Consider the following 26,342-nt stretch of genomic DNA (forward strand, 5'->3'; position numbering starts at 1 on the left):
GTTGCCACGTCATTTTCCGTCGACGTGCCGTGCGACGGTCTCAGCTGGCAGGAAAGCCCTTTTGCCGGGTGATCTTTATTTGGACAACACGCTCATCATCTTGTCTGTCTGTCCCTGGTCTGTCCTTCATCATCTGACTGTCACCACGTAATAAACATGTATTATAAATTCAGCGGCTTCACGCAGAAACTAACCGGATCTGCAGGTTCCACCGCATACAGCCCGCAGGTAAGATATGAACTCACGATAATGATAATGAGACTAACTGTTGACTGTTGACCTTCATGCCAGTACTATGACAACAGTGGTGGAAAAACTTTAATAAAAGTATCAATACTGCAATGTAGAAACAATGAAAGTCTGGAATTCCAAATGTACTACTACTACTACTACTACTACTACTACTACTACTACTACTACTACTACTACTACTACTACTACTACTATTAATAATAATAATTAAAAAAATCTCATATCTCAGTTCACAAGTTTTCAAAATGTATAAGTTGTATAAAAATCTCCAAGCTCACAACATTGTGAGCGTGTACCAATGTATCTGCTTAATACAAAAAATCACACCCGTGTGAACTGAGTGGTGCAACTCCCCTCTGCCCCCCACCCCACCCATCCCTCTCTCTCTCTCTCTCATTACCTCTCTCGAACCCGGGCTCCCGCAGAGTTACTGTCGAAGTGTCCTTGAGCAAGACACTGAACCCCTAATTGCTCCCGATGTGCTAGTTGGTGCCTTGCATGGTTTGCGCTGCCATCGGTGTATGTATGTGTGTGTGAATGGGTGAATGTAATGCACAATCTCTGTAAAGGGCCTTGGATAAAGGCGCTATATAAATGCACCATTTACCATTTATTTACCATTAGCAGGCAACAGCGCAGCACTATCTCTCTCTCTCTGTTTCTGGCACAACAGCGCCACTTTTGCCCCTACTGGTACTCATAGTCACACACATAGGTTAACACGGACATTGCTGTTCCTTGGAGTGGTTGCACCACTCAAATATGCAAAGTAACTTGTAAGTAAAGTTTCCAAATAACTAGTGGACTAAAAGTACAATATTTGCCTCTGAGATGTAGTGGAGTAGAAGTACCAAAATTATACTTAATTACAGCAACTGAGTAAATGTACTCATATACTCATTAATTCACACCACTGCGTGTCACTATGATAACATTATTATGCTGCTTCCGTGACCTTTATGCTTCTCTGTGATAGGTGGATCTCATCACACATTTTATACTCGTGTTGTACGTTCAATATATTATGTACATGTTTTATGATGCTATTGTTCTGAAAGGTTTCCCCACCCGTTGATCTGACCTTCACATGTGTGACGTTGTAGTCAATCAGGGATGCTATTGTGTGATAAGAGCTTCCCTTGCATCCTTTTGACCAGGGACGAATTCTCCTTATAACTGTCAGGCCCCCTCCACCCCCCACCCCCCGTTTTTTTTGTTCGTTTGGTACTTTATTTACAGTTTGCTAATGAACACAGTGGTACGATTTCAGTTCACAAAGAATACAAGATTCACTCATGACTTGTTTCAGCATCTTGTTTCAACATTTCAGCATGATCAAGAGTAAAGTAAAGAATTAATCAACGTCTATTGTAGCGTAATTGTGGCGGTCGCTTATTTAAAACAAAAGCCATTAGCATTTGAGATCTTTGTATCTGCAAAGTTATTGTTTCATAAAAATCCACCATAGGCTTCTTTTTCTGTCAATAAATTCTGTTCATGTGATGAGTTCAAGTGTTCGAGTTTGGAAGCACTCGTTTTCAATAACAATGTCCTGGTGCGCTGCATGCCTCCTACATAATGTGCAATTTCAAAACGGGTGAAATTCAAAACTCGAATATTTCGAAAAACAATCACCTGCATGCAATTTAGTGAGTATTTGTTCTGAGAAGTTAACACCCCTTGATTGGCCAGGCTGTTTTGTGGCCGGGCATCAAGTCTGCCTGAGAGTTCCCAGATGGGAGCAGGAGGGGGGAACCCAGTGTACTCTGCTGCCCCATCTGGCGGAGTCAGGTTAAACACCCCCACCACCCCCGTAAAGGTCACAGGTGTGACGACGTGACAAACGTCTCGGGGGTGATATTTTGTGTTCCTATTTTGTTAAGGGTGCTCCAGCTACCAGGCACCCCTGTAGTTGTCGCCGCTGCTTTTGACGGATGTGACCTTTACTGTCTGCCACCGCTGTGCCTTTTATAGTGACATAGTTAAAAAGGAACATTTCACCTTTTTTTCCCCTCCTACATAATCTCCATACATGAGATGTTTTTGTTTTTTTTTAGCCTCAAGCGCAACTCTTAGATGCATTTTTTTGCTATCTGGCATCTAGAGTTGCAATACCAACCAGCCCAAACATCCCATTCACCCAAACGGAAAAGTCATGATATTGTATTAAACAACGTTAAACTCACCAACATTGCAGCTGTAAGGAAAGCTTGGTTTATCCTCTTTGTATCTGCAAAGTTTTTGTTTCATAAAAATCCACCATGTTGTGAGCTTCTTTCTGTCAATAAATTCTGTTCATGTGATGTGTTCGAGTTTGGAAGCACTCGTTTTCAATAACAACGTCCTGTTGCGCTGCCTCCTACATAATGTCGAATATTTCGAAAAACTATCACCGTGACCTGCATGCAATTTAGTGACAGAAAGTAGGTCATGACATGTGTGTCTACGGTGGATTTTTATAAAACAAAACTTATATATATATATAAAGAGGATAACTCAAGCTTTCCGTACGTACAGGTGCAATGTTGGTGAATTTAACGTTGTTTTAATGCAATCAGAATCTGACTTTTCTCTGTCTGAATGAATGGCCTGTCAAGGGTTGATATTGCAACTCTAGATGCCACCTAGTAAAAATAGCATCATAGCATCGAAGAGTTGCTTGCGGCTAGATGATTAGAACCTTTGTTTGACATTACAGCTTCAAGCAAGATATCAAAACTTTTTCCTTTTTATTTATTTTTTAAATGCAAGAACAACGGCTTCTGTTTCAGTTGTTCTACAGTAACTTTCCGAGAATAGAAACGGCTGTTTCCTGTAGCTTGGGAATCGACACCAATAATGGTACACAGTACACACACACACGGTTTTGACGTTAGAGCTACTTTCAAAATGACCAGCTCAACAAGATCTACCCACCAATAAAAATATTATCCCATTGTAGAAAAAGTTTAAAAATGTACGTATGGGAGCTTTGGAATAGCAGTGCTGGCGTTGCATATTTAAGACAAATGCACTTAAAGTAGCTATAAGCAATAATATGTAAATATGTTAATGTCGTATGAAATACGTTTTGTATTCAGACAGCCAGCAATGGGTAAAACGCTCCCAAAAATTATTTAGTCTCTAGGGGGGCCGCAATGAAATTACTCCTCACCAATCAGGAAGTACAAAGCTTCTAGGAAAATCTTTGAATGCAAATTGTGGCCCCTAGATGTGTCACAGAGACTACATTTTTTGGGAGCGTTTTACCCATTGCTGGCTGTCTGAATACCAAAAAAGGTAATTAAAATTTTGACATAAAGGTAATTAAAGTTTTGACATATTTTTGCTTATAGCAGCTTTAAGTTGGAATGAAAAATAGCGGCTGAAAAATGGAATTAGTAGGGCTTTCTTTTTTTTTGTATATGACTTGTAAATGCTACTGATGTTTGTGCACACTGAAAACAAAGCATTTCATTATGGGTTTGAGACGCTGACAGGTCCTTTTTGATGTCAATAAATCAAGTCACCTTAATTCAAGGGACACAGCCCACCTCTGAGACGGGGAGCAACTGGACTGGAATGGGGCAAACTTATAATGAGCATTATTACGGGCAATTATATGAAGATATGGTTGAAAATAAGTGTTCCTTTAAGGCAGTGGTTTTCAACCCTTTGGTCCGGGGACCACCAGTGGTCCTTGAGGCGGTTCCAGGTGATCCCCAGCTAAATGATGGAAGAGTTGTTAACCAAATTGCCCCTTTTAGATCTTTAACTGTTGAGAGTTACACTCTCAAGAGTTAAATTATTGTTAATAAAACATCCAAAGAGAGATTGGTGTAGCCTGATTATCAGACTACTCAGAGAGTGGGCGGGGTCTATGGGTTGGATCCAGGCTAAGATTAGTGTAGATCGAGAATGAAACCGCCAAGTACAGCGAACGGTGGCAGCGGTGGCCGAACGGATTGCGGAGCGGTCTTGATACCGGAAGGTCGCCAGTTCGAATCAGCGGTCCGACACGTTAAAATTACCACCGCTGAAGTGCCCTTGAACAAGGCATTGAACCACTACGATGAAATGTGTTCTATGAGCAGGGCCTGGCTGGAAACAAGTTCTTGAGCTTAGCCCAGATACCCTGGGTAAATATAGTAATCATTTCATTTCTTCATTTCATTTGTTCTAAGTATTAGAGGATCTATGTTTGCACAAACATGTGGTATGACGACGAGTCTCTTGATCCAGGAGTGAAATGTTAACCAGAACCAACATTTATAACCAATTATTTTTGTTTTTCTTCTTAACCCATTAAGGCAGATTCTACAAATGCCTTTTAAACCAGTATTTATTTTTTTAAACTAGACAAAAATCTAAAATGACAGATGCTTTCCTGTTTTTAATATATCAACAAATCAACACGTTAAAAAACGTAACCGTTAATTGTACTCGAGGCAAAAGTTTGAAATGGTCGTCGTATTTATTTGAAGTCATATCTTTCGGTCCTAGCCCTTGTAGTGAGGAGGAAGGCGTTGGCAGACCAGGGGACCTTATTAAATCATGGCCCTTTTAAATTATGTAAATGTTATTTGACTTCGCCATTGATGATGAATGATATCATTGTGGTTAATGGGCCTGGGAGCGAAAATAGCACATTAATGTAGCTTCTAGTATTGAACATTATCAAACACTTTAAAAGACTTGAAATTGAACACTTCATTTGAAATATGCAGGCAGCTGATTTATGTAGCATTCCAATAAATATTTTGCCTTTGGCCTAATGCATAATGTAGTTGTATACAGTCTGTGTGCTGCTCACTGGTTTGAGTTTTTTTTCTGAATTATATGGGAGATGAAGGAAAAAGTAAACTCCTGTTGGCTACATTTGTTCGCTCTCAGTCAATGATGGAAAAGGTACTCGCATTCTTATTTAGACCTGAGGCCGATTCTTTAAAAAAAATGTCTTAAATCGTAAAAGTTTTCTGAAAAAACTATGTTTCTATGTCAGTGGTGCTCAACCTTTTTCATGTCAAGGACCCCCAGAATTATCTGTATTTGGCCGCGGACCCCCATCTGAAAATATGTTGTTCCAGGGACTGCCCAGACACAAAGATTTGGGTTAAACATGTTCGCTCTGAAAGCATATATATTCAAAGATTTGCGCCACATTTTCAAGATTAAAAAAAAAAATAGCAGATCTACAAGCTTGTAGCGTGGCACTCTGTGCCGCGCTATGAGCTTGTAGATCTGCTATTTTTCAATAGCTAAAGTGGAACAAAATGCTTAAAACACAAAGGGGTTCCCGTCCAGAATGGGTTAATAGAAGTATCAGTACTGCAATCAATGTAGAAATAAAGTCCGGGGGCGGAATTCAACATTTACTTGCATAAAAGTACAAAAGTATGTACAATAGTTGCCCCTGAGATGTAGTGGAGTAGAAGGAAAAGTACTGAAAATTGGAAATACTCCAGTAAAGGAAAAACTATCTGAAATTTGTACTTGAGTTAAATGTACTTTACTAGTTACTTTACACCACGACTCTCGGTTAGAATAACACCAATCACACTCCTGAGTCCTGAGCAGGACTGAATGGGGTCTACTACGTACGGTGTGAAGGGTTAACTATAGTGTTACTAGGCTTGATGTACTGTTGTACTGTGCATGCCATATCTCCTTCCATTCCTTGCATGATGGACTCCCATTGAACTGGGTAATTGCATTGTTTTGTTTCATTATTGTACAGTATGTCATTGAGATGAGATTATATTGTTGACGAGGCCTCTCTTACGCTTCAGCCGCTCTCTCCAAAACGGAGGTCGGTGCTCTCGGAAAGGACACGATATTAATAACGCTTCTATGGGCCACTGTAATCATTTTGGCAAAATGATAAAGAAGATAGTCACTTTAACGCTTAGACTGTCATGTCGTCCGAGAGGCAATTTGTTTGTAGTACAGCACAGAACATACTGTAGAAATTAGACCACTTAAAAGCACATTAAAGCAACTGATTCCTAAATCACCTATAGCTAGCAGCAATCATAAATATGAGCACAGAGACGGACCAAGCAAACATTTAAATTAACGTCAACTGTCTACCTACCTACAAATGTAAACACTAAGACCTATTGTAGATCACCTAACTACCTAATAGTCCATGTATTCCACATCCCCTACCACAGTGGTTCCTAAAGTGGGGTCCGGGGACCCCTAGGGGTCCTTGAGAGCGTTCCAGGGGGTCCCCAGCTAAATGATAATTAGGAACCAAATGGAGTGGACCCTTATGGGTCTGTAACTCAGAGTGTACAAATGGAACCAAATCCATTTGTACACTCTCAGGGTTAAATTAACTTTGATTTTACAATATACATTGGGGTCCCAGAGATAGAATGCCATTAACCCATTTTGGTGTTTTAACCATTATGTTATAATTTAGCTATTGAAAAATAGCAGATCTACAAGCTCATATCGCTCCACCGAGTGGCGCGCTACGACCTTGTAGGTCTGCTATTTTTGAAAAATCGTGAAAATATTTATTTCAGAAAACTGGAGGATTTAGAAGATTTGTTTTAAATTTCGACGTCAGGCCTAAATGGGTTAATTGAGTTATTGCCATGGGATTAAATTAAGTTTTCACTTGGTTGGTTTTAATTTCGGAGAAACGGGACAGCACTAAAAGTGGATGAGATGTGTCTCTGCATATCTTGTCTTAACCGTTTTTATAACGGCATCCTAAGGTTACCAAGGAATATCACCTCTAATACTAAAGCATGTGTTGTATGGAGAATATGGGTTGCTACCTTCAGGAAGGAGATATGGTGTACCAGCATACAATAAGGTCAGACTGAAGAGGTCCTTTGTCCACCAGTCGACCTTGAGGCTTAAATCAGGAGTTGTAGTAGCCACGGGGTAATCTAGGCGGTGGATATTGCTCTTGTCTTCATGTCTTTATGTATGTACATTGTCTTGTTCTTTGTGTTATGTCAAATGTGCGTATATGTGTTCTGCGTACTTGGCTGCTGGGTCGCAATTAAGACAAATTTCAGTGTGAACTGACAATAAAGTACTATATCATATCATATCATTTAATAAGGTGCAAACAAACAAAATGCCCTAGTCTGGCTGGCTCTAGTCCTTTTGTTTGCACCCAGTTAAAGCATTGGTGTGAATTGAAGGCTCCACTATCTTCTTTGGGCTCAGTTGTGAAGAAGTGGCCCATATAGTACTGTTTATTTTTGAGTGGTGCAAACCACTCCAACAACTGGCTTTGTTAGTACCCGTGTGTGTGTGTTTGTGTACCTGTCCCTCAAAAGAATGAGCATGGTTACTATGGTCACTGACATTACGTCAGACCACAGCTGATCAGACTATATAAGACGTTGCACCACTCAGTTCACATGGGTGTGATTTTTTTTATTTGTATGTGATTTTAATGGTTTCAAATGCATTGTGCTACAGGGGCTGAGGTCTGGTGTGCCCGCAGAGGGCCCTGCCATGATCTTTGCTACACCCACCAAGGTGGTGTCCGAGGCTGGGCCCACAGTGGAGTACCTGGGAGCCAACAGAGTACCCGACCTACAGAGACTATTCCAGGTACGGAGAGAGAGACTCTTAACCCATTTAGGCCTGGCGTTTCTGTATCAGTGGTGCTCAATATTTCATGTCAAGGGCCCCAAAAATATATGTAATTGGCCGCCGACCCCCATCTGAAAATATGTTGTTCCAGGAACCCCTCAGAAGCAAAGATTTTTAGTTAAAAACGTTTGCTCTGAAAGAATATATATTCAAAGATTTGTGCCGCATTTTCGCGATTTTTCTAAAATGGCAGACCTACAAGCTCGTAGCGTGGCACTCGGTGCCGCGCTATGAGCTTGTAGATCTGCTATTTTTCAATAGTCTAAAGTATAACATAATGCTTAAAACACCAAGAGGGGTTCCCGCCTAGAATGGGTTAAACAGTGTTTCTGTAAATCTTATTCATAGCAGGAAGCAAACTGTTTTGTTAGTACAATGGGACAGAATATCTGAAAGTTTTAGTACTCCAACAGCCAATTTAACATTTGTAATAGTGAGTCCAAAATGATATCTGGTCTCTTTCCAAAGTGGCCTGCCAGTAGGGGACATAAGCTTAGCAGGCAGTCAGAATTATTTATTGGTATGTGGCTGGGGAACTGGTGTTTATTTCCCATTTTACATAATGACATTTGAATTCCACTCCCCTTCTGAAAATCCATCACAGGCCAGAGGCTTTGGGGGGGTAATAAGAACGTCTGGAGTTGGAGTGCACAATTAATCAAATAACAAATGGGAAATGCAATATATTGACTTGTGCATTTATTTCTATTTTATTTGCACTTTTGTTTCTTCACGCAAGTAAACTTGCTGTACACGCAAACCTTAATCTAAAAAATACTGGTTATCAACCAGGGCCATGAGGGTATTGTAAGTGGGGCCCCCCAAAAATTGGCAAAACACTTAGATTTCAATGATAATAGAACATTCATAATATAAATAAAATATGATTAGTCTGTTTATAAGCAGGAATGAAGACAAGGCTCTCTGTTGAACCGTAATGATTGCGTGCAGCTTACGCCTCAAGTACCGGCCGTCTTTTATCATTGTGGCTATTCAATACTTTATTACCATTTCAATGAGACATTGAGATTGGAATTTGATTTGGTGTATGTCTGTGAACTGGCGCGACATATAAACAAAAAAAGAATCCAACAAAATAAATGTCATGCTTTCCAATAGTCAATAATAGTCTGATTCTGTATCCTGATGGTTGTCTTTTCGGTTCCTCACACCGTGCCTCTTCCTGTCCCCCGTCTCAGATTCCAGATGGTACGCCTGTGCATCTGAAGCGAGGCGTTCCCGACAGGCTTCTGTACCGCAGCACCATGGCACTGACTGTGGGAGGCGCTCTCTACTGCCTCGTTGCCATCTACATGGCAACCCAACCCACCAATAAGTGACCTCCTGCCCTGCCCCAGCCCCTGAACCCACCAGGACACAAGGGCACAACAGCCCAGACCAACAATATCAACTGACTCTACACCGTTTTTATTTTAGTTTACTACACCACGCCACAGGTTCCCATTAAGTACTGATGCTCTTCTAATCCTGCCAAGTTAAATGCATTCACCTGGTGAATTCCCTCAGAATTAACTGGATATAATATGTCCATTCATAGAAATGCTGTTCTTTGTTATCGATATGAAGATGTGTTGGTTATGGTATCCATAGCAGAGTGTCCCCTCAGCACAGTAGGTGGCCAATGAACTTGTAATCATGGTGCTTATGACCTATTTATAGTATACAAGTATATTATATATACTTTTACATCTTACGTGTCGTCCTTTTTCATTATAGCTGCCTAATTGGGGACTAAAAGTTAGATTTGGGATGCCAGGTGAATGCAATTAACTAACCTGGTAGGAACAATGCAGTAATAGGGGTTCCCAAGGACCAGGAAACCCATTACATTAACCTACCTACCACACAAATAATGGTTCCCAGCCTTTCTGCCACATTTTGGAGAGGTAACATGATAGGTGGGCACCAAGGAAGAGTGGGCACCTACCTCTATGTTAAATTGGCTATTTTTTTCCATTTTAATATTCCCACAATTGCTACAAAACCTGTATATCCACTCATTTTGGGTTATAAACGAGAAGTTGCAGGATACAATTAAGTTGGATAATGAATGATGGCGTGCATGTTGCACACCTTACCTTTATTCAAATTGTATTTAACATGAAATTATGAAATAAATATAATATGCAATGCCAGGGAGTCACAGAAACAATTGTTTGTCTTTTATTTTATCTGTTGGAAAAATAAAATTAACTACATTTGAAGAAGAAACTGAACTCAAACCTTTATGTCCTGTTTTCCTTCATCTGCCGATGTGCCTCACTAAATCAATTGCAGTGATTTTGTCCCTTTTTTTTTGAGTGGTGCAAACCACTCCAACAACTGGCTTTGTTAGTACCCGTGTGTGTTTGTGCCTGTACAGGTGAGCATGGTTGCTATGGTTAGTATGTGACGTCACTGACATCACCGACATCCTCCTTCAACGCCTGAGTGACATACCTTCAAGTGACACTGTTGAGACTGAATTCATGCGGAGAGTGCTTATGACACAGATGCTTTCCTGGTTCTAATGTACAGTAACTATGACACTAAATGTGTAGTTGCACCACTCAGTTCACACGGGTGTGATTTTTTTTAATGCATCAATGGCATTCGAAACGGGTGCCAAGGAAAATGGTGGAGGCTCACTCACATAACATGTAAAACCGTCTATAGGGGAAGGAACTTCATGCTTTTTCTCAGCTCTTACACATGTCGAAATAGGACTGAGTGGTATAGATTTTCAATTACCCACAGCTACAGTATATGAACAGGTTGCATGCAGACGGCCTTCTGTAGCACAGTGCTGCCAGCGGGTGTGTGTGTGTGTGTGTGTTATTGGAGGGAGAGAGAGAGAGAGAGAGAGAGAGAGAGAGCGGTGACAACAGCCCCGTCTGGAGTGTGGCTGTTGCTCATATTGGCTATAATACTGTTTCAGTGTGTGTGTGTGTGTGGGGCCACTGGGGGGGGGGGGGGCAGTGTGATATCGGATGCTCTTCACTGAATCCTGTGCGTGTGGGGGAGCGCGAGAGACTGATCATTCAAGACGGAGAGACCTGCTGGAAAGCGCAAGTTCAGCTGTTAATAAGACACAAAGAACCGTATTGATCATTGCCATCGTTGCCATGGCTGACTCCTTATCGTAGTCGAGTCTGTTGTTTTAGTCTATGCTGTGTATACTTGGCATTCATGCTCTTGTCTGTGGTTGAGTTTTGAGTTCTAGAATCAGTGGTTCCTCCTTTTAGTGTTTTGAAGTATTGAAGTATTTGGGGGGGGGGGCTCACTTGCAACATCCCCCACACAGGCCGCGCACGTGGGCCAAAGCAAAGTTCTAAGGACTAAGCTCGAGATGCTTGTTTACAGCCACGCCCTGCTCATAGAACATTTCATGGTAGGGGTTCAATGCCTTGCTCAAGGGCACTTCAGCGGTGGTAATTTTAACGTGCCGGTCCGAGGATTCGAACTGGCGACCTTCCGGTATCAAGACCGCTCCGCAAACCGTTCAGCCACCGCTGCCCCCGGCCCACAGGTTGGGAATCGCTGTTCTAGGAGATGACTGCATTCATTGGGTCAACGAATGGGATCAATGTGCAGCCCCGAGACCCCGAGCTCTCCCCAGTAGAATGCCTGACGGTCATCAGGGTTGTCTGCCACAGATTGGATTGACATCTTAGTACCTCCCGGGGCTGTCCGTCAACCTGGCAGTCGTCACATAACGGTGCCGTGTGGACATGGTGAAAGCAATATAGGATGCTATTTTTAATCCAGGAGTTTCTTTCTTCACACTTTTGACCTAGAAGTAAATGGGTGCTATGAGGTGGAGGCCATGGATACTGGCATTAATGTCACAATTTATGTTACAAAGCATACATCATACTTTACAGGTATCCTCGACCCCCTCCCTCATTTATAGCATGTGTCACTGTCACATCAACTCGTTTAGGCTTAACCGCTTTTCAATGTATTTTTTGGCATGTCAAATATATAGGCTAAACAACATTAAATATAGGCTTACAACATTGGTATAATACCAGATCTATATGTGAGCTTATGGATACGGCATAGGTTACACATTTAAGTGGCTGGTAATATCAGAATTTTGTGTTTTTGTGCATGCATGCACCCAGTCATTAGTGTCAAGAGTGTGCATTGGATGAATATCTTGTTTTTCATAAACTTAGCTGCTTTCGAAAGGGATGCCCCTGTGCGAAAACGTGTGGAAATCTTTGAATATATATTCTTTCACAGTGAACATTTTCAACTCTGAAAATATTTTTGTTTTCCGGGGACTGCTTCTTTTGGGAGGTCCCTGGAAAACAAAAATATTTTCACATGGGGGTCCACGGCCAAATACAGATAATTCTGGGGGTCCTTGACATGAAAAAGTTTGAGAACCACTGACATAGAAACATACGTTTTTTTTGAGTGGTGCAAACCACTCCAACAACTGGCTTTGTTAGTACCCGTGTGTGTGTGTGTTTGTGTACCTGTCCCTCAAAAGAATGAGCATGGTTACTATGGTCACTGACATTACGTCAGACCACAGCTGATCAGGCTATACAAGACCTTGCACCACTCAGTTCACACGGGTGTGATTTTTTTAGAAAACATTTAGGATTTAGAAGACTTTAGTTTTTTTAGAATCGGCCTCATTCCTAAATGGGTTAACAGGTCACGGACGACAACCTACTGGAGAGCTCATGCTGGCTCAAAAACGGGCCCTTTTGCTCGTCTCTCAGAGGCTTCATGTGTTTACCTCATTGTTAACAAGGCCCCCGTGGCTCTGCAATGGGAGTGTGTGATCGCACCGGATGGAGTGTAATCAAAAGAGGTGAGAGGGAGGGGAGGAGGTGAGAGGGAGGGGGGAGGGGGGGGCAATGGGGGTTGGGGTTGATGGAAACAGGATAAAAAAAGCAGGGGAAATTATCAAAAGGCGAGAAGAAAAAAAGAAACAGGTTGGGGGGGGGGGGGGGTTGTAAGGAGGAGTAGGCGGGTGGTGGTAGTGGTGGAAACAGGGGACTGGGCTGTGACGACTATAGAACTGCTTTGTTGGAGAATGTATGATTGCGGATGGGGGGGAGACAGCTCCGTATGGCTGGCCACAAGACGAATCGTCATGAAATTTTAATCCGTCTATTACAGCTGGTGTTTACATATTCCCCCCCTCAGAGGCAGCTAGGGCAGGAAGAACACGGCAGAAGAGATGCTCCGCTTTGCGTTAATCCATTGAGACCTGGAACGCATCCATGTCACGTTCGCGTTTAACCACATTAACCATTAACCCATTTTGGGGCGGGAACCCGTTTTGGTGTTTTAAACATTATGTTATAATTTAGCTATTGAAAAATAGCAGATCTACAAGCTCATAGCGCGCCACCGAGTGGCGCGCTACGAACTTGTAGGTCTGCTATTTTTGAAAAATCGTTAAAATGTGCCTCAAATCTTTCCGAAAATTGTCATGATTTAGAAAACTTTTTTTTTTAAATTTCGACGTCAGGCCTGAATGGGTTAACAAGCCGGGCACTCATCCGTCTTATTATCGCCTTGAACCCCCAGCCGGTCTTCCACTAATAAATTCCCATTTTGAAAAACAAGACACTGTGTAGCAGTGGCCACGGCACAAGGATTCTGAGCACAACTCACTCTCTCCATCAGTGGCGTGCACAGATAGACACTAGGGGGTGCTAGAGCACCCCCTGCCCTTTTGGCAATGTGCCCTTTTGAGAGAAAAAATAGCAGACCTACAAGCTCGTAGCGCGCCACTCGGTGGCGCGCTATGAGCTTGTAGATCTGCTATTTTTCAATAGCTAAAGCATAACATAATGCTAACACCAAAAGGGGTTCCCGCCCAAAATGGGTTAAGGCAACCGGCCGGTTCCACGCGCTGCACAAGGTGCCCTTTTTTAACTTGAGCACCTGCCCCTCTAAATGTCTGTGCACGCCACTGCTCTCCATCTCTCTGTCTCACTTAGTGACACTCTTTACTCTCCTCTCAGGAACAAAAGCTCTTTGCAAGCACGAGGCGGGCTGCTCTCGTATTGCAGGGGAAATATGGAGAGGGTGACAAATTACCTCTCGACACAATGAACACAATATCCCTGCCACAGTACAGCGCAGCCCCGAGTACAAATAATGAATAAATGAAGTTCACTGAGATTCAATAAGGGAGGCAATTTGTGAAGATGTTGCTTTTATGCGTGCATATGGCCTTTAGCCTCTCTCATAGATAAAAACCAAACCATATATATTTTACTTTTTATATACTGTATATCTGTGCAGTATATATGATTTACAACGCCTATCTGAGAGGCTGATTCATTTGGCATCTCACATCAAATAAATGACAAAACTAAGCTAAACATAACATGGCAACGTAGACGGAATCAGATGGAGGACTGAGGACGGAAAAAAAACAAATGGTCCAATTTCTAGCTGACTTGATATGTATGATTCATCAGGTCAAGTAAGAATGAATCATAATTCATGTATGATCCATTGACAGTGTCCCCTCTGATTTACTCTCAATGAAAGGTGGGCTGAAAATGGATTCAAATCTAGGTCAATCTGCAGAGCTCCAGACTGGCAGCAATAGTAGCACATGCATAAAGTGAATGGCAGATCGAGTGGCAAAGTGAGTTTAATGTCGTTTAACGTCATTTAATGCAATCAGATAGGACTTTTCTGTTTGGATGTATGGGCTGTCAAGTCCAGAAAAGTAGTTTTTTGGCATAACTTCCGGGTATGATGATGATGTCACGCGCATAGGTGACCTGACGAAGATGTAACTTAAACATTGAAACGTTGTCACTTTTATTTGCACCCTGTTACCCTGTTCGCATGTAACCTGTCCTGCTTCTGAGATGCACCAGACTGGCCTGCCATAGGCTAGACTAGGCACGGTTGGAACTCCCTTCTACAATTTAGGTGATATTTGTGATGATAAATGTCCAACCTTAAGATCAGCTATTTTTGGCGAAGAGATTTGGTGTAATGGGGAAAAAGTAGGCCACCATGTACACTGTACAGACCCCTGGGGGACACGGGTCTATCCAAATGATGTGCTTCTGTTCTGCCACTAAGTGAAAAACATTGGTTTCAAATGTTGTGTATAGCCCTTGAAAGGCGAATCGAGTGTGAATTCAGTAATACTACAATGGCTCAAGAAATGAAGACTACAAATATGACCAAGGCGTAATGGAGGTCATACAGTCGGAGGCCATCGATATTGTCCTTTTCTTTTTGCTGAGGTTTGCGTGATCTGCGCAAAAGGACAGTTAACCCATTTTGGGCGGGAACCCCTTTTGGTGTTTTAAACATTGTTATAATTTAGCTATTGAAAAATAGCAGATCTACAAGCTCATAGCGCGCCACCGAGTGGCGCGCTATGAGCTTGTAGGTCTGCTATTTTTGAAAAATCGTGAAAGGATTTTTTAAGGATTTAGAAGGATTTTTAAAAGTTTTGAGGTCAGGCCTAAATGGGTCAAATGATAAGGGACAATATCGGTGGCACCCAACTGTAACAAGAGGTCACATGGAGGGCGAGGGAAATGAACGGGGATGGGAGGTGTGTGCTGGCTTTCACCTCCCTTACAAACCCTCCTGGCCTTGTGGAGACGACAGCCCAGCAATTGTGTCCAGCCAGAGACATTGCGCTGCTGATCAACACATCCTTGACCTCCACACAGTTCTGCGAAAATCTAATTGGAAATATGATTGCAATTCAATTATTTTCCACTTTTCCCAGCTAGCCCCCCCCCCCCATCACCCAATGTAATAATTTGAGACTGATTAATTCAAACATTGAAAGGTCTGGGGATCTTCAGTCACCCACACACTTATTTTGACTCTGACGCAGTGATGCAGAGACGATCGTTTATTTGGGCGGCACTCACTTGACATGCAAAGACGACGAGATATGGGTTGGGAGGTTGTGAAGGGGGGAGAATTAATGTCCCTTAAAATGGAACCGAATCAATATGGACGCCTGAGGTGAAGAGAAGGAATGAGGCGAGTGGAAGGAAAAGGATGGCGTTGGAATGGAGCAGGAGGAAAGATTAATGGTTGTTTGAACAGGAACTGTATTCATCACTAGTCAGCTTCAGGTGCTGTGTGTGTGTGTGTGTGTGTGTGTGTGTGTGTGCGCGCGCGCAGTCGCGCACGCGTGCATGTATTACTATACTTGTGAGGGCCAAAGGTATACTATAGCAGAATTTGAGAAATAGACATTGTGAAGACAATGTACGCTTTGCAAAAGATTCCGCTTATGGGTAGGATTATAGAGGTTAGGTTTAGTCTTGGATAAATTAGAAATAAATAAATAAATAAGACATTCGTAAAATCAGCATTCTCAAATGTTGATGTCCTCACAAGTATAGTGTGTGTGTGTGTGTGTGTGTGTCAGAGAGAGAGAGAATACACTCTTATGTCTCTGTCAGTCTTCTTGCTCTGTCGCCCCCGACAGTATTTCAGTAAATGGAGTTACTGTTAATACGGCTTACTGATTACTTTCTATTACTTGCAAATGAGGCGAAAGCTTGATCTATCTCTTTAATTTAAACAGACACACACATGAATGCACACACACACACACACACACACACACACACACACACACACACACACACACACACACACACACACACACACACACACACACACACACACACACACACACACACACACACACACACACATCAGAAGGAGAGTATTACAGTGCCGTCTACAGGTTTGAATATTGCAGGATAATTCATGTACAAAATGCCAAAAACAAAGATACAGAATACACAACGAACATTTTATTTGTCCCAAAAACGTTAAAGGAATACGTTTAGCCTTCTTGCACACAAAACAATGTTCCATAAAAAAGGTCTGTAGTTACAAAATCTTGTTGGAAAGCAAAAGGGACGGACGGACGCCTCCCAATAAATATCCACCAAAACACCAAAGGAAAAACAGTAGGAATACAAGATGTACAGTAGTCGATGTGACCCCCCCCCCACACACACACACACACACACACACACACAGTCAGTCAGTCAGTCAGTCAGTCAGTCAGTCAGTCAGTCAGTCAGTCTCTCTCTCACACACACACACACACACATTTCCATCACTTGCACTTGTAGGTGAGCTGTTTGCGATGATAGTGGATCCATGTGGGGGCGGCGACCAGCCCGCTGACGAATCCGATCACGGAGCCCATGCTACAGGAGACAGGCCACACCTACAGGAAGATAAGATCGGATGATCCGTCAAGGGCCAACAAAGCAGCCACCATGAGACCCAGGTGTGTGGGGGTTTGCAGCTTGTCATAACGATGATAACAGTTAGAACTAGCGGTGCACGATTATGAAATTATGACAGATATCTGATCTCTGATTATTTTCAGGGTCATAACTGCGGATACCGATTCCGATATTACACAGGGGACCACAATGGAAACAAGCCTAGGCCCTAGGGGCTTGGCCCAAAGCCTGTTAAAAAAAGTATTCAATCAATTAATAAATGGCATACTCTTTTCCAAGTGTCTGTTTTCACAACTGAATGACTACTGAATGAGATGAGTACACAAATTAAATGTAGAATATTTTATTTCTTTTGCTGGTGAAAACCGATTAACCCAACCTGAGATCAGATTCTAAAAATGTCTTCTACATCCTGACAGTTTTCTGAAAAAGCCATGTTTCTATGTCAGTCGTTCTTCGATTTTTCAAAAATAGCAGACCTACAAGCTCGTAGCGCGATACTCGGCTATGAGCTTGTAGATCTGCTATTTTTCAATAGCTAAAGCATAACATAATGCTAACACCAAAAGGGGTTCCCGCCCCAAATTGGGTTAAATACCGGTAATCTGTCTTATTTTGAGACAGTTCCGATACCGATATGGCATTTTTATGGCCGATATGGCCAATTCCGATTATGCTACCGATTGGTCGTGCATCCCTAGTCAGAATAGATACATAAACCAATAAAAAAGCGTCGACCCATCTTGCCTGCCCAAAATGTAATTCCTAGAAACTGGGAAACTGTTTGGAAAATCAGCGACTCTTCTCCTCCTCCTCCTCCTATGATCTTCACCCGTTGATGTGTGTGCTCAGCCGTGGAACAACAGCTGTAGCCTATTTTATCACGATCACGCTAATGAAACAAAACGCTACACGGTGACGGTACAGGATTATCATTTCATGTCAAGCATGTATCAGAAGTTGATGTTACCCAGGTACAGTAGGCCAATGCGTCACTCGCGCATGTTTAACGTTTTCCAGATGTCCAAAAGTCATTTATGAAAAAGACATGAGCCTAACCTTTTTTTTTATTGTTGATATAATAATATAGCAGCGGGTATTTAAGGGCCAGTCAACTGTCATCCGTGAGAACGTGTTTTGGTGCGATGATGCGCAATATGTCAGTTTGTCACATTCAACAGATCCCGTGATCTTTTGTGGCCAGATATAATTTCTTGGACTCTTTTTTTTTTTTTTTAATGTTCTGTTTATTCATTTTTTGTTTTTTACAAGTATAGCAGTAACTTGAGAAATACAAACAGAGTAATTTCTTGGACTCTAGAGTAGGACTATAGTAAATAAAATAAAAAATAAACCATCATATTTATTTGAAGAAAAAAAAAAAATACAAATTTAGGACCATGTTTGAATGCCCCCACCCCCTGTCAAAAATAGCTAATCTAAAATGAAAAAAAGCAGCAAATGAAAAAAATAACACTCATCTTTTACTTTCTCTAATAACAACCTAAAACATGAACCGTGGTTGAAAATAAGTAAAGTTGTCCTTTAACCATCACTCAGAGACGCAAGGGCACACCTGCAAACACTATACCTGCTATGCTCATAGTTAATGGAGTCGCTTTAGACTCGCTCCTCATCACAAGGCTTACCAGCTGCATGGCAGACGGTGATTACAGACAAATTGGCACTTTTATCGATTTTATGTGCAAAGATATGAGATGGACTAGCATCTCGCAGGGGAATTACAAAGCTGCATTCTGGAACTTATTTGAATGAATAAAACCTTATTTTCTTCCCTTGAAGAAGTTAGATCGCAGTGACGGGTAGGACACCTACTATAGCCCTACGTGAAGCTCGTATTAAGCACAATATACTGTTTTCCATAGCCACGCAAGGATTCTCTCTTATCCGAGTAGTGGATTGCAGCTTTAAAGATTTCATCCATGAGGTTTAAACAAGATTATGTGGCCGGTTTCCAGCCACATAACCATTACCCTGAACTGAAAGTACCCAAGCTTTTCTTGGCATAGAGCGGTAGATCAAACTAGCACTGGAAATGGAGGCCTGTGTCCCTATTGGTTCAGAAACCAATATGCCCGAGGCGGCTCCATCACCACGGACAAAACAGCTAATTATATTAACGCCATGGAGAGACAACTGCTGCAGGCCATCAAATGTCCGCTGCATGGCCCACACAATTCAACCGGTCCTGGCCGTGAAGGAAAGGGCTTGCAGTGAGGTCTGGTCAGCAGACTAAAAGGCCACAGCGGTACATTTCGACAAGTCCAGACCACTACAGCTACCTCCTGGAATCTGCGAAGCTCAGCGACTGGGCTATACTCGGCAGAACAGCACCTACGATATGGTGTGCGCGACAACTGAGCAGTTGACTTGCAGGCGTTGTGTGCTTGTAGATTGGCTATTTTCACAATATTTATCTGTGGAACCGAATCAAGTCAAACTAAATGTGATATCTCAACTCCTACAATTCCAACTGTTTGTCAGGGTGGGGGTTTGTCTCCAGTTCACATGATTATTTTGGGGCCTCAAAAGGTTGAGAACCACTGGACTACACACAGTAGCAGTGAGTGGACCCTGATGGAGTGCATAGAAAAGCGCCATAAAAATGCAATTCATTATTATTATTATTATTATGCAAGGACCACTTCAGCACTTTTCAACTTATCTTCATATCATTTAATTGGTCCTCACTAATGTTCATGATAAAATGCCACAATTTCCACTCGACAATTTTTCTCTACTCGGTCTGTCTCTCGTGGGCTGTTAGTTCAGAAACCCGTCCACCAGTGACATCACCGCTGGGGAATCCAAGCTAATAGAAACCGCAAGCTTTCTATTCCTGAAAAGTTGCAATGTGATAATGGAAGCCATCGTGCTCACGATGATAATCGTGTTTAAAAAAAAATCTGAATCTAACAATGATGTCACTGGTGGACTGGGTTTCTGAACTGCCCGAACTGTTGAAAAGTCGTGAAGTGGTCCTTTAAGCCTTTGAAGTGGCCACTGAGGCTTTATCAACCGACCCGATTCCAAACAGCATCAGTCCTTCTCTCTGAAGTTTGAGATTCGGTCACAACTCCAGCCATCCACCGGCGATGTGGCAGCACTCAAATTAAATGAAAACAAACATCTCAAAACAAACCTATAGCTAAATGATGCAGTGATAACAGATGAAGATGCCTTCATGCCGATTACTTTACTGCCAGCTACAGTACCGCCTCAACCCACGTTTCCATCAGCCAATAGAGAGTATGCGCGTGACATCATCATCAAACCCGGAAGTTATGCAGGAATGCCTATTGAGTGGCAAAAAACTACTTTCTGGCCTTGACAACCAAACAGAAAACATTAAACAATGTTAAACTCACTTTGCCTGTTGCTTTGCCACTCAATTTGCCACTCGATGTGCCATTCACTTTAAGCATACCCTCTATTAATTTGGAACGTGACCAAAAGCAGGAGGCACGTGAAAAAGTAAAAGGGAACGGTCGGTGGCTGATGGTGATTGCGGAAGAGTTTTAGTCGACGGAGAAAAAGGGAACAGCAGTGCCTACGGGGACACGGCAAGAGAGATGGGGGACCTTTTGCGTAATGTTTATTGCCAAGGACGCAGATGCGGCGGGTGGTGTGGCAATTGGAGATGCAGCCATAAATGCTGATGTACTAGAGTGAGACCCCCATTACCCATGACAGTAACACGTTTTTTCTGGTGAAAGATGCGAAGATCCAAGTACTCCCACCTTGCCCAGCTGGCACTGCACTATTTGAGCATCTCAGGCAATCCGGTTAGAGCAGAAAAGGGTTTTTTTCCCCTCCATGGCTGGGATTATAGTAAATAAAAATAAAAAAACGCTGTAAAACATTGGAAGGCCTTGTGTTTTTGGGCCAACAACCATTGGTTTGTGAATGTTGTTTGACTGATTGTTACTATGAGTGCATTTTGATTTACTTTTGTGTTTTTGTGTATTTTATGTATGCGCGTGTGTCCGTCCGTCTGTTCGTCCGTCTGCGTACAGCTAATCTCCGGCATCTAACCTGGTCGATGCCAATCTTTACACACACACACTCCCTGGATGCCAACGACGAACCTCTGCCCCAAAATTTACAGAACGGCCTGTTATAGCGCCACCATGAGGTAGATTTTCACATGTTTGTTTACCTATAACTGCACAGATCTGCTTGTTGCATGCACACTCCCTAGAGGCCAAGGAAAAGCCTTTGACCTGCATTTTTCACATCTGCCTTTTATAGCGCCACCAGGAGGATGACTTTTGCAAAACACATTTCTTTTTATATTACTCCTCCGGATTCTGTCCAAAAATCACGCAAATCGTTACACAGTATCTCTATAGTCATGTGCTCAAGACGGATCTGTCCAATATTTCATATTCCATCCAAATTGCCTAACATTGGCTTGACCCGTTTTTAACAAAAAGCCTCAAATCATGACTTTACGTGACATTTTTCACATACTTTCCTACTAGGCAGAGGAATAAATCCCACCATTTCCACATTGCTTTTTGGCCTGTTATAGTGCAACCAACAGGTGGATTTTTGCTAAACACATTTTTGGAACAATAGAGCCAATTGAATTGCCTCTATTGAATTGAAGAAATGGCACCCTTTTCACATTGGCCTATTATTTCCCATCATGTTATGATAAAAAAATGAATCCATCCTAGTTCGTGTTATTATTTTTGTTACAAAGCCAATTTTGTGCCTTCTTCCCAACTAGGCAAGAAAGGCATCGCCTGTTGTTTCAACCAAACAATAGTTTTGGTTTGAATGCCCTCTAGTGGACAGAACATACAACCACATACCAGCATCTGTACCAGTAGACCCGTCTAGACCTACTGCACATATAAACAGAGCTGCTACCTTTAAACACATTTTAAATATGAGGCTTTTTTGGGGGTAAACAATTTAAATAGTTTTGAGGAAAATGCTGCTAATTGTCCCAAAAGTGACTGCGAAAGATTGCTGCTTTTTGTTTAACACATTCTGGACGGGAACCTCTTTTGGTCTTTTAAGCATTATGTTATACTTTAGCTATTGAAAAATGGCTGATCTGCAAGCTCATAGCGCGGCACTGAGTGACGCGCTACGAGCTTGTAGATCTGCTATTTTTGAAAAAATGTGGTGCAAATCTTTGAATATATATTCTTTCAGAGAGAACGTTTTTAACTCAAATCTTTGCTTCTGGCGGGGTCCCTGAAACAAAGTATTTTCAGATGGGGGGTCGGCGACCAAATACATGTATTTTTGGGGGTCCTTGACATGAAAATGTTTGAGAACGACTGACGTAGAAACATGGGTTTTTCAGAAAACTGTCAGGATTTAGAAGACATTCGTAGAATCTGGTCTCGGGTCTAAATGGTTTAAACAAAGCTTCAAACCCTGTATAATATAACATGTACAGTATATATAACGATGCAATGTGACATAGCTCTGTTTAACACAATGCTGTACCTCCTCCAACTGTACATACTTTCTCCATTTTCTTAAATCGTTTTTATTATGCAAACATATGTTTTCTCATGCCAATAAAGTTCCTTTGAATTGAATCGAATGCCTCTAGGAATTGTTTGCTATAGGCTTATAGGTATATGATCATAATAGGCTAACATTGAGCATTAAAGAATGCTAATGTACTTGAATAATAAAAAACGATAAAGCAAGAATGTATCATAGAGCGACAGGCAGCCCTAGTATGTACTAACCTGCCATGGTCTGTCCCAATCCAGGGGTATTGGGAAGGCTCCAAGCCAAGCTCCAATCACAGTGGTACCAGTGGTAATCTGGAGAGAGGTGTCCCATACTGACATAGCCCTGGACGGGGGGAGAGAGAGAGAGAGAGAGAGAGAGAGAGACTTATCAGCCATTGAGTATTTAGTATGTATCAACGAAGATATTCACAATGTAGTCGTCTGTGATAATAAATGTCATGGCATGTGGGACACAGACAGACAGTTAAAATGGGTGCTATGACAATGGGTATTATTAGGTTCCCAAGTTGCATCGTTCCCAAGTACTGTAGGCCGGTGACCGACGGGCACGTACAAGTCTAGTGATATTGAAGGTACAGTTGAGTTGAGCATATACCTGTACATTCATAGAGAGCTTTCTGTATGATCAATGGTTCTTCCCATTGTCACATAATAATACATGTCCATATTTTACATGGAGGAGCGAGGTGGGGCCGTAGAAGCTACAAGCTAGAGTATATGTCCTGATGAAGACCTAAGTGATCAAAATAACAATACAGCTGAGCTTGTTCAGCATCACGATTGTGCAGACTCTATTCTCTTTTGTGATACTTTTGCTGGTCTTGGCACATTGGCCACGGATGTGCATGCACTACCTTCCTCATCATGGGCTATTAGAACTCATTAGTATTATTTATTAATGCCGTTTTTAATCACTGCTTCTAATATCCAAAGACTAAACGCTGTGGTATAGTATCACCAGGAGAAATGCATTGTTAATGTTTAACCAAGAGGGATTTAAAAGACTTGTTTTTGAAGAAGTCCTAATTCAACTCAGATCACTAAACCAGAGACTGGTTTGATTTCTTGTTTAAGGCATCCTGGCCTGATATTTTGGGCAAAATATTAATCAAGAACGTGCACACCATTCAAAGTAATAGGGCAACAGAAAAGAACATGTTCGTGTGAATGATTATATACGCCATGAAGTCTATCAACAATGCGTATAATTTATGAATGAATATGTGCAGACTATCAACAATGACTAGTAAGACTGGATATGTGTTTTGGGGCGAGCGTTCTTATGTTCTAAAATGATGGAATATTGTTGCTGAGGGATCAGCAGATGAGAAGAAAGTGGCACTAATGCCAGTTGTAGACAATGATTCTAAAGAAATAGAGAAATCGAGGGTAGGATGATACATTGGTGCAGAAAAAATAACTAACCAAAAACCAAAAAGAAAACAATGAAAATCAATCAGCCGGTCATTGTTGTTGTTTTTGGCAGCAAATTTTGATTTTAGTTTTAGTCATAGTCTCTTACTCTCTTAAATAGTTTTCATTTAGTTTTAGTCACAATTTAGTAATCTGGAATGTTTTAGTGTTAGTCTAGTTTTAGTCGACTAAAGCCCCTTTCAGACGACGATGGTCTCCAGATAAAACGGCAAAGTCCCGTTGCGTTCTCAGTTTTTATTGACCCTTTACACGAGAACGCACACTTTATGAAAACGCTATAATATCGCTAGGTGGCGGTAACGGGCTGCCAAATAGACCAGTCACCCACGTTATGTACAAGAAGAAGAGCCAGCTCCCCCTTCACGCAACAGTTTCATTGTTCCCCGTGTCAGTCACACTTCAACACACACTACAAGTACACACTTCAACCCCCACTTTTCAATGACTTACATAGTTTGCTGTGTTAGGTGTTAGACTACGAGACCATTGTCCCCATTGGCCGTGAGTTCAAGCCTCACAGTGGACAGCTTTTCGCGATTTTTGCGGTCACTTTATTTTCTCACATATTAAAAACGCTACCAGATTAAAGTTAGGAATAAATAATACTGAGGTAAATGTTAATTAATAGGTTAATAGGGGAGGGTGATTCCTTTTTGTTTAATCACCTGGGGAGGGGACGGTGATGGTGGTGACAGACAGCCCAGAGCATGCAGGCAGAGCGCGCCACGGGATGGTTATATATTTTATAATACATTAGGCTACATAAACGCTGCTGCCGCGGCTGCCACCTATCACAATTAAGGCATTTTATTTACATCATGGTTTTACATTCACCATCGCTGATGAGCAGCGCTTTGTAGGCGAGGAGGGAGGCTTGTTCAGGAACTCCATTATATCATAATTATGCATCAATGTAATGCGCTGCGAGCCAACGTGAGCCATGATGTCATAAGTTTTGCGGATTCACCCTTTTGCCTGTTTACACGGAGAAGGGATAAAACGGCGTTCTCAAAGATTTCCACTCTGGGAGGTGGTTTCACTTTGATGCGTTTTCACCTCCTGAGAACACCCTTCTCGTCTAAAAGGACACCAGCAAACGATACTTTATTTTGCCGTTTCTTATGAACACCATCCTCGTCTAAAAGCCACCTAAATCTACAGTTGATTTAGTCGACTAAAATGTATTTTGGTGGGCCTTTGATGCCGTCGTAATGACTGTTTTTACACTTGCTGAAAATAGCCGATCTACAAGCTCACAACGCGCCGCAGTGAGCTTGTAGATCGGCTATTTTCAGCATGCAACCAAGTGTATAATGACTTTTACTGGATCTCTTGTCCACTAACATTGTCCTAACATTTTAGTCTAGTTTTTATTTGTTGACGAAATTGTCAGTATATTTAGTTCTAGTCAATCATAGCTTAGTTATTATTTAGTTTCCATTAAGTTTCCGTGGGAAAAAGGTAGTCGACGTACATTTCTCGTCATAGTTTTAGTCGACGAAATCAAAATCAACACTGGTCATATACCCGTGTCTACTGAACACTCGTATCCAGGCCTGCACGTTGGGACCGAGGACACACAGGCACCGCAGTGTGGTTAGAGAGGTCAGCAACACTGCCAGGGAGAACGTCTCCACGGCTGATCTGAAAAAAAAAACAAGAAAAAAATAAACATACACGCAAGGTTAGAGGATCTCGTTCTAACCCAGATTCGGCACAAACATGGGGTTAACCCATTTTGGGCGGGAACCCCTTTTGCTTTAGCTATTGAAAAATAGCAGATCTACAAGCTCATAGCACGCCACCGAGTGGCACGCTACGAGCTTGTAGGTCTGCTATTTTTGAAAAATCGAAGAACCACTGAAACATAGCTTTTTCAGAAAACTGTCAGGATGTAGAAGACATTTTTAGAATCTGATCTCAGGTCAAAATGGGTTAAACTAGCTCTACTGCTATGCCACCAACATGTGGAAATGCCCTACCAACAGCAATCAAAAAGTGTGACTCCGAGTCTTTGCCCTACTTCAAAACCAACATAAAAAAGCACCTGTCTGTAATTTGTAAGTGGTTCTAGTTCGCTATATTTAGTAATACGTGTATTGTTATACTAGTGTTGGTGATTTCCTGTATGCTATTGTATTATTGTACGTCTTTAAATGGCTTGATGAATTGACTTTTAGTACATAGGAAATTGGAAACAAGCCCTTATAGGCCTTTTTGTGTTATCCTTTTAGCACAATTGTCGTACCACTGTACTATTTTCAAACTGTTAATAAAGTAT

At 41.8% G+C, this 26,342-nt stretch overlaps 2 protein-coding genes across 2 annotated transcripts in view; one reads left to right on the forward strand and one right to left on the reverse strand.

Annotated features, from left to right (window-relative positions):
• cox7a2l (cytochrome c oxidase subunit 7A2 like) lies at nucleotides 1–10,055 on the forward strand. The gene is made up of 3 exons (XM_079492190.1): nucleotides 1–228; nucleotides 7,681–7,815; nucleotides 9,057–10,055. The coding sequence occupies exons 1-3, from the start codon at nucleotides 157–159 to the stop codon at nucleotides 9,195–9,197; spliced, it is 348 nt and encodes a 115-aa protein (XP_079348316.1). The 5' UTR covers nucleotides 1–156; the 3' UTR covers nucleotides 9,198–10,055.
• Nucleotides 10,056–16,632: 6,577 nt separating this feature from the next.
• Nucleotides 16,633–26,342, reverse strand: part of pigf (phosphatidylinositol glycan anchor biosynthesis, class F) — a 51,157-nt gene continuing 41,447 nt past the window's right edge. Inside the window, exons 3-5 of the mRNA XM_079492774.1 lie at nucleotides 25,589–25,705; nucleotides 22,841–22,949; nucleotides 16,633–17,077 (exon numbers count right to left, since the gene is read on the reverse strand). Coding sequence (XP_079348900.1) covers nucleotides 16,964–17,077; nucleotides 22,841–22,949; nucleotides 25,589–25,705 — 340 coding nt within the window. The 3' untranslated portion in view covers nucleotides 16,633–16,963. The remainder of the gene's footprint in view (nucleotides 17,078–22,840; nucleotides 22,950–25,588; nucleotides 25,706–26,342) is intronic.

This window comes from Electrona antarctica, assembly GCF_951216825.1.
Source record: "Electrona antarctica genome assembly, chromosome: 22".
In the NCBI taxonomy this organism is placed as follows: Eukaryota; Metazoa; Chordata; class Actinopteri; order Myctophiformes; family Myctophidae; genus Electrona; species Electrona antarctica.

Bases quoted from the DNA above. Each gene is read 5' to 3' on its own strand.
- cox7a2l (XM_079492190.1), top strand. From the start codon at position 157: ATGTATTATAAATTCAGCGGCTTCACGCAGAAACTAACCGGATCTGCA. The intron at 229-7,680 runs GTAAGATATGAA...ATTGTGCTACAG, and splicing joins CCACCGCATACAGCCCGCAG to GGGCTGAGGTCTGGTGTGCC. The intron at 7,816-9,056 runs GTACGGAGAGAG...CCCCCGTCTCAG, and splicing joins ACCTACAGAGACTATTCCAG to ATTCCAGATGGTACGCCTGT.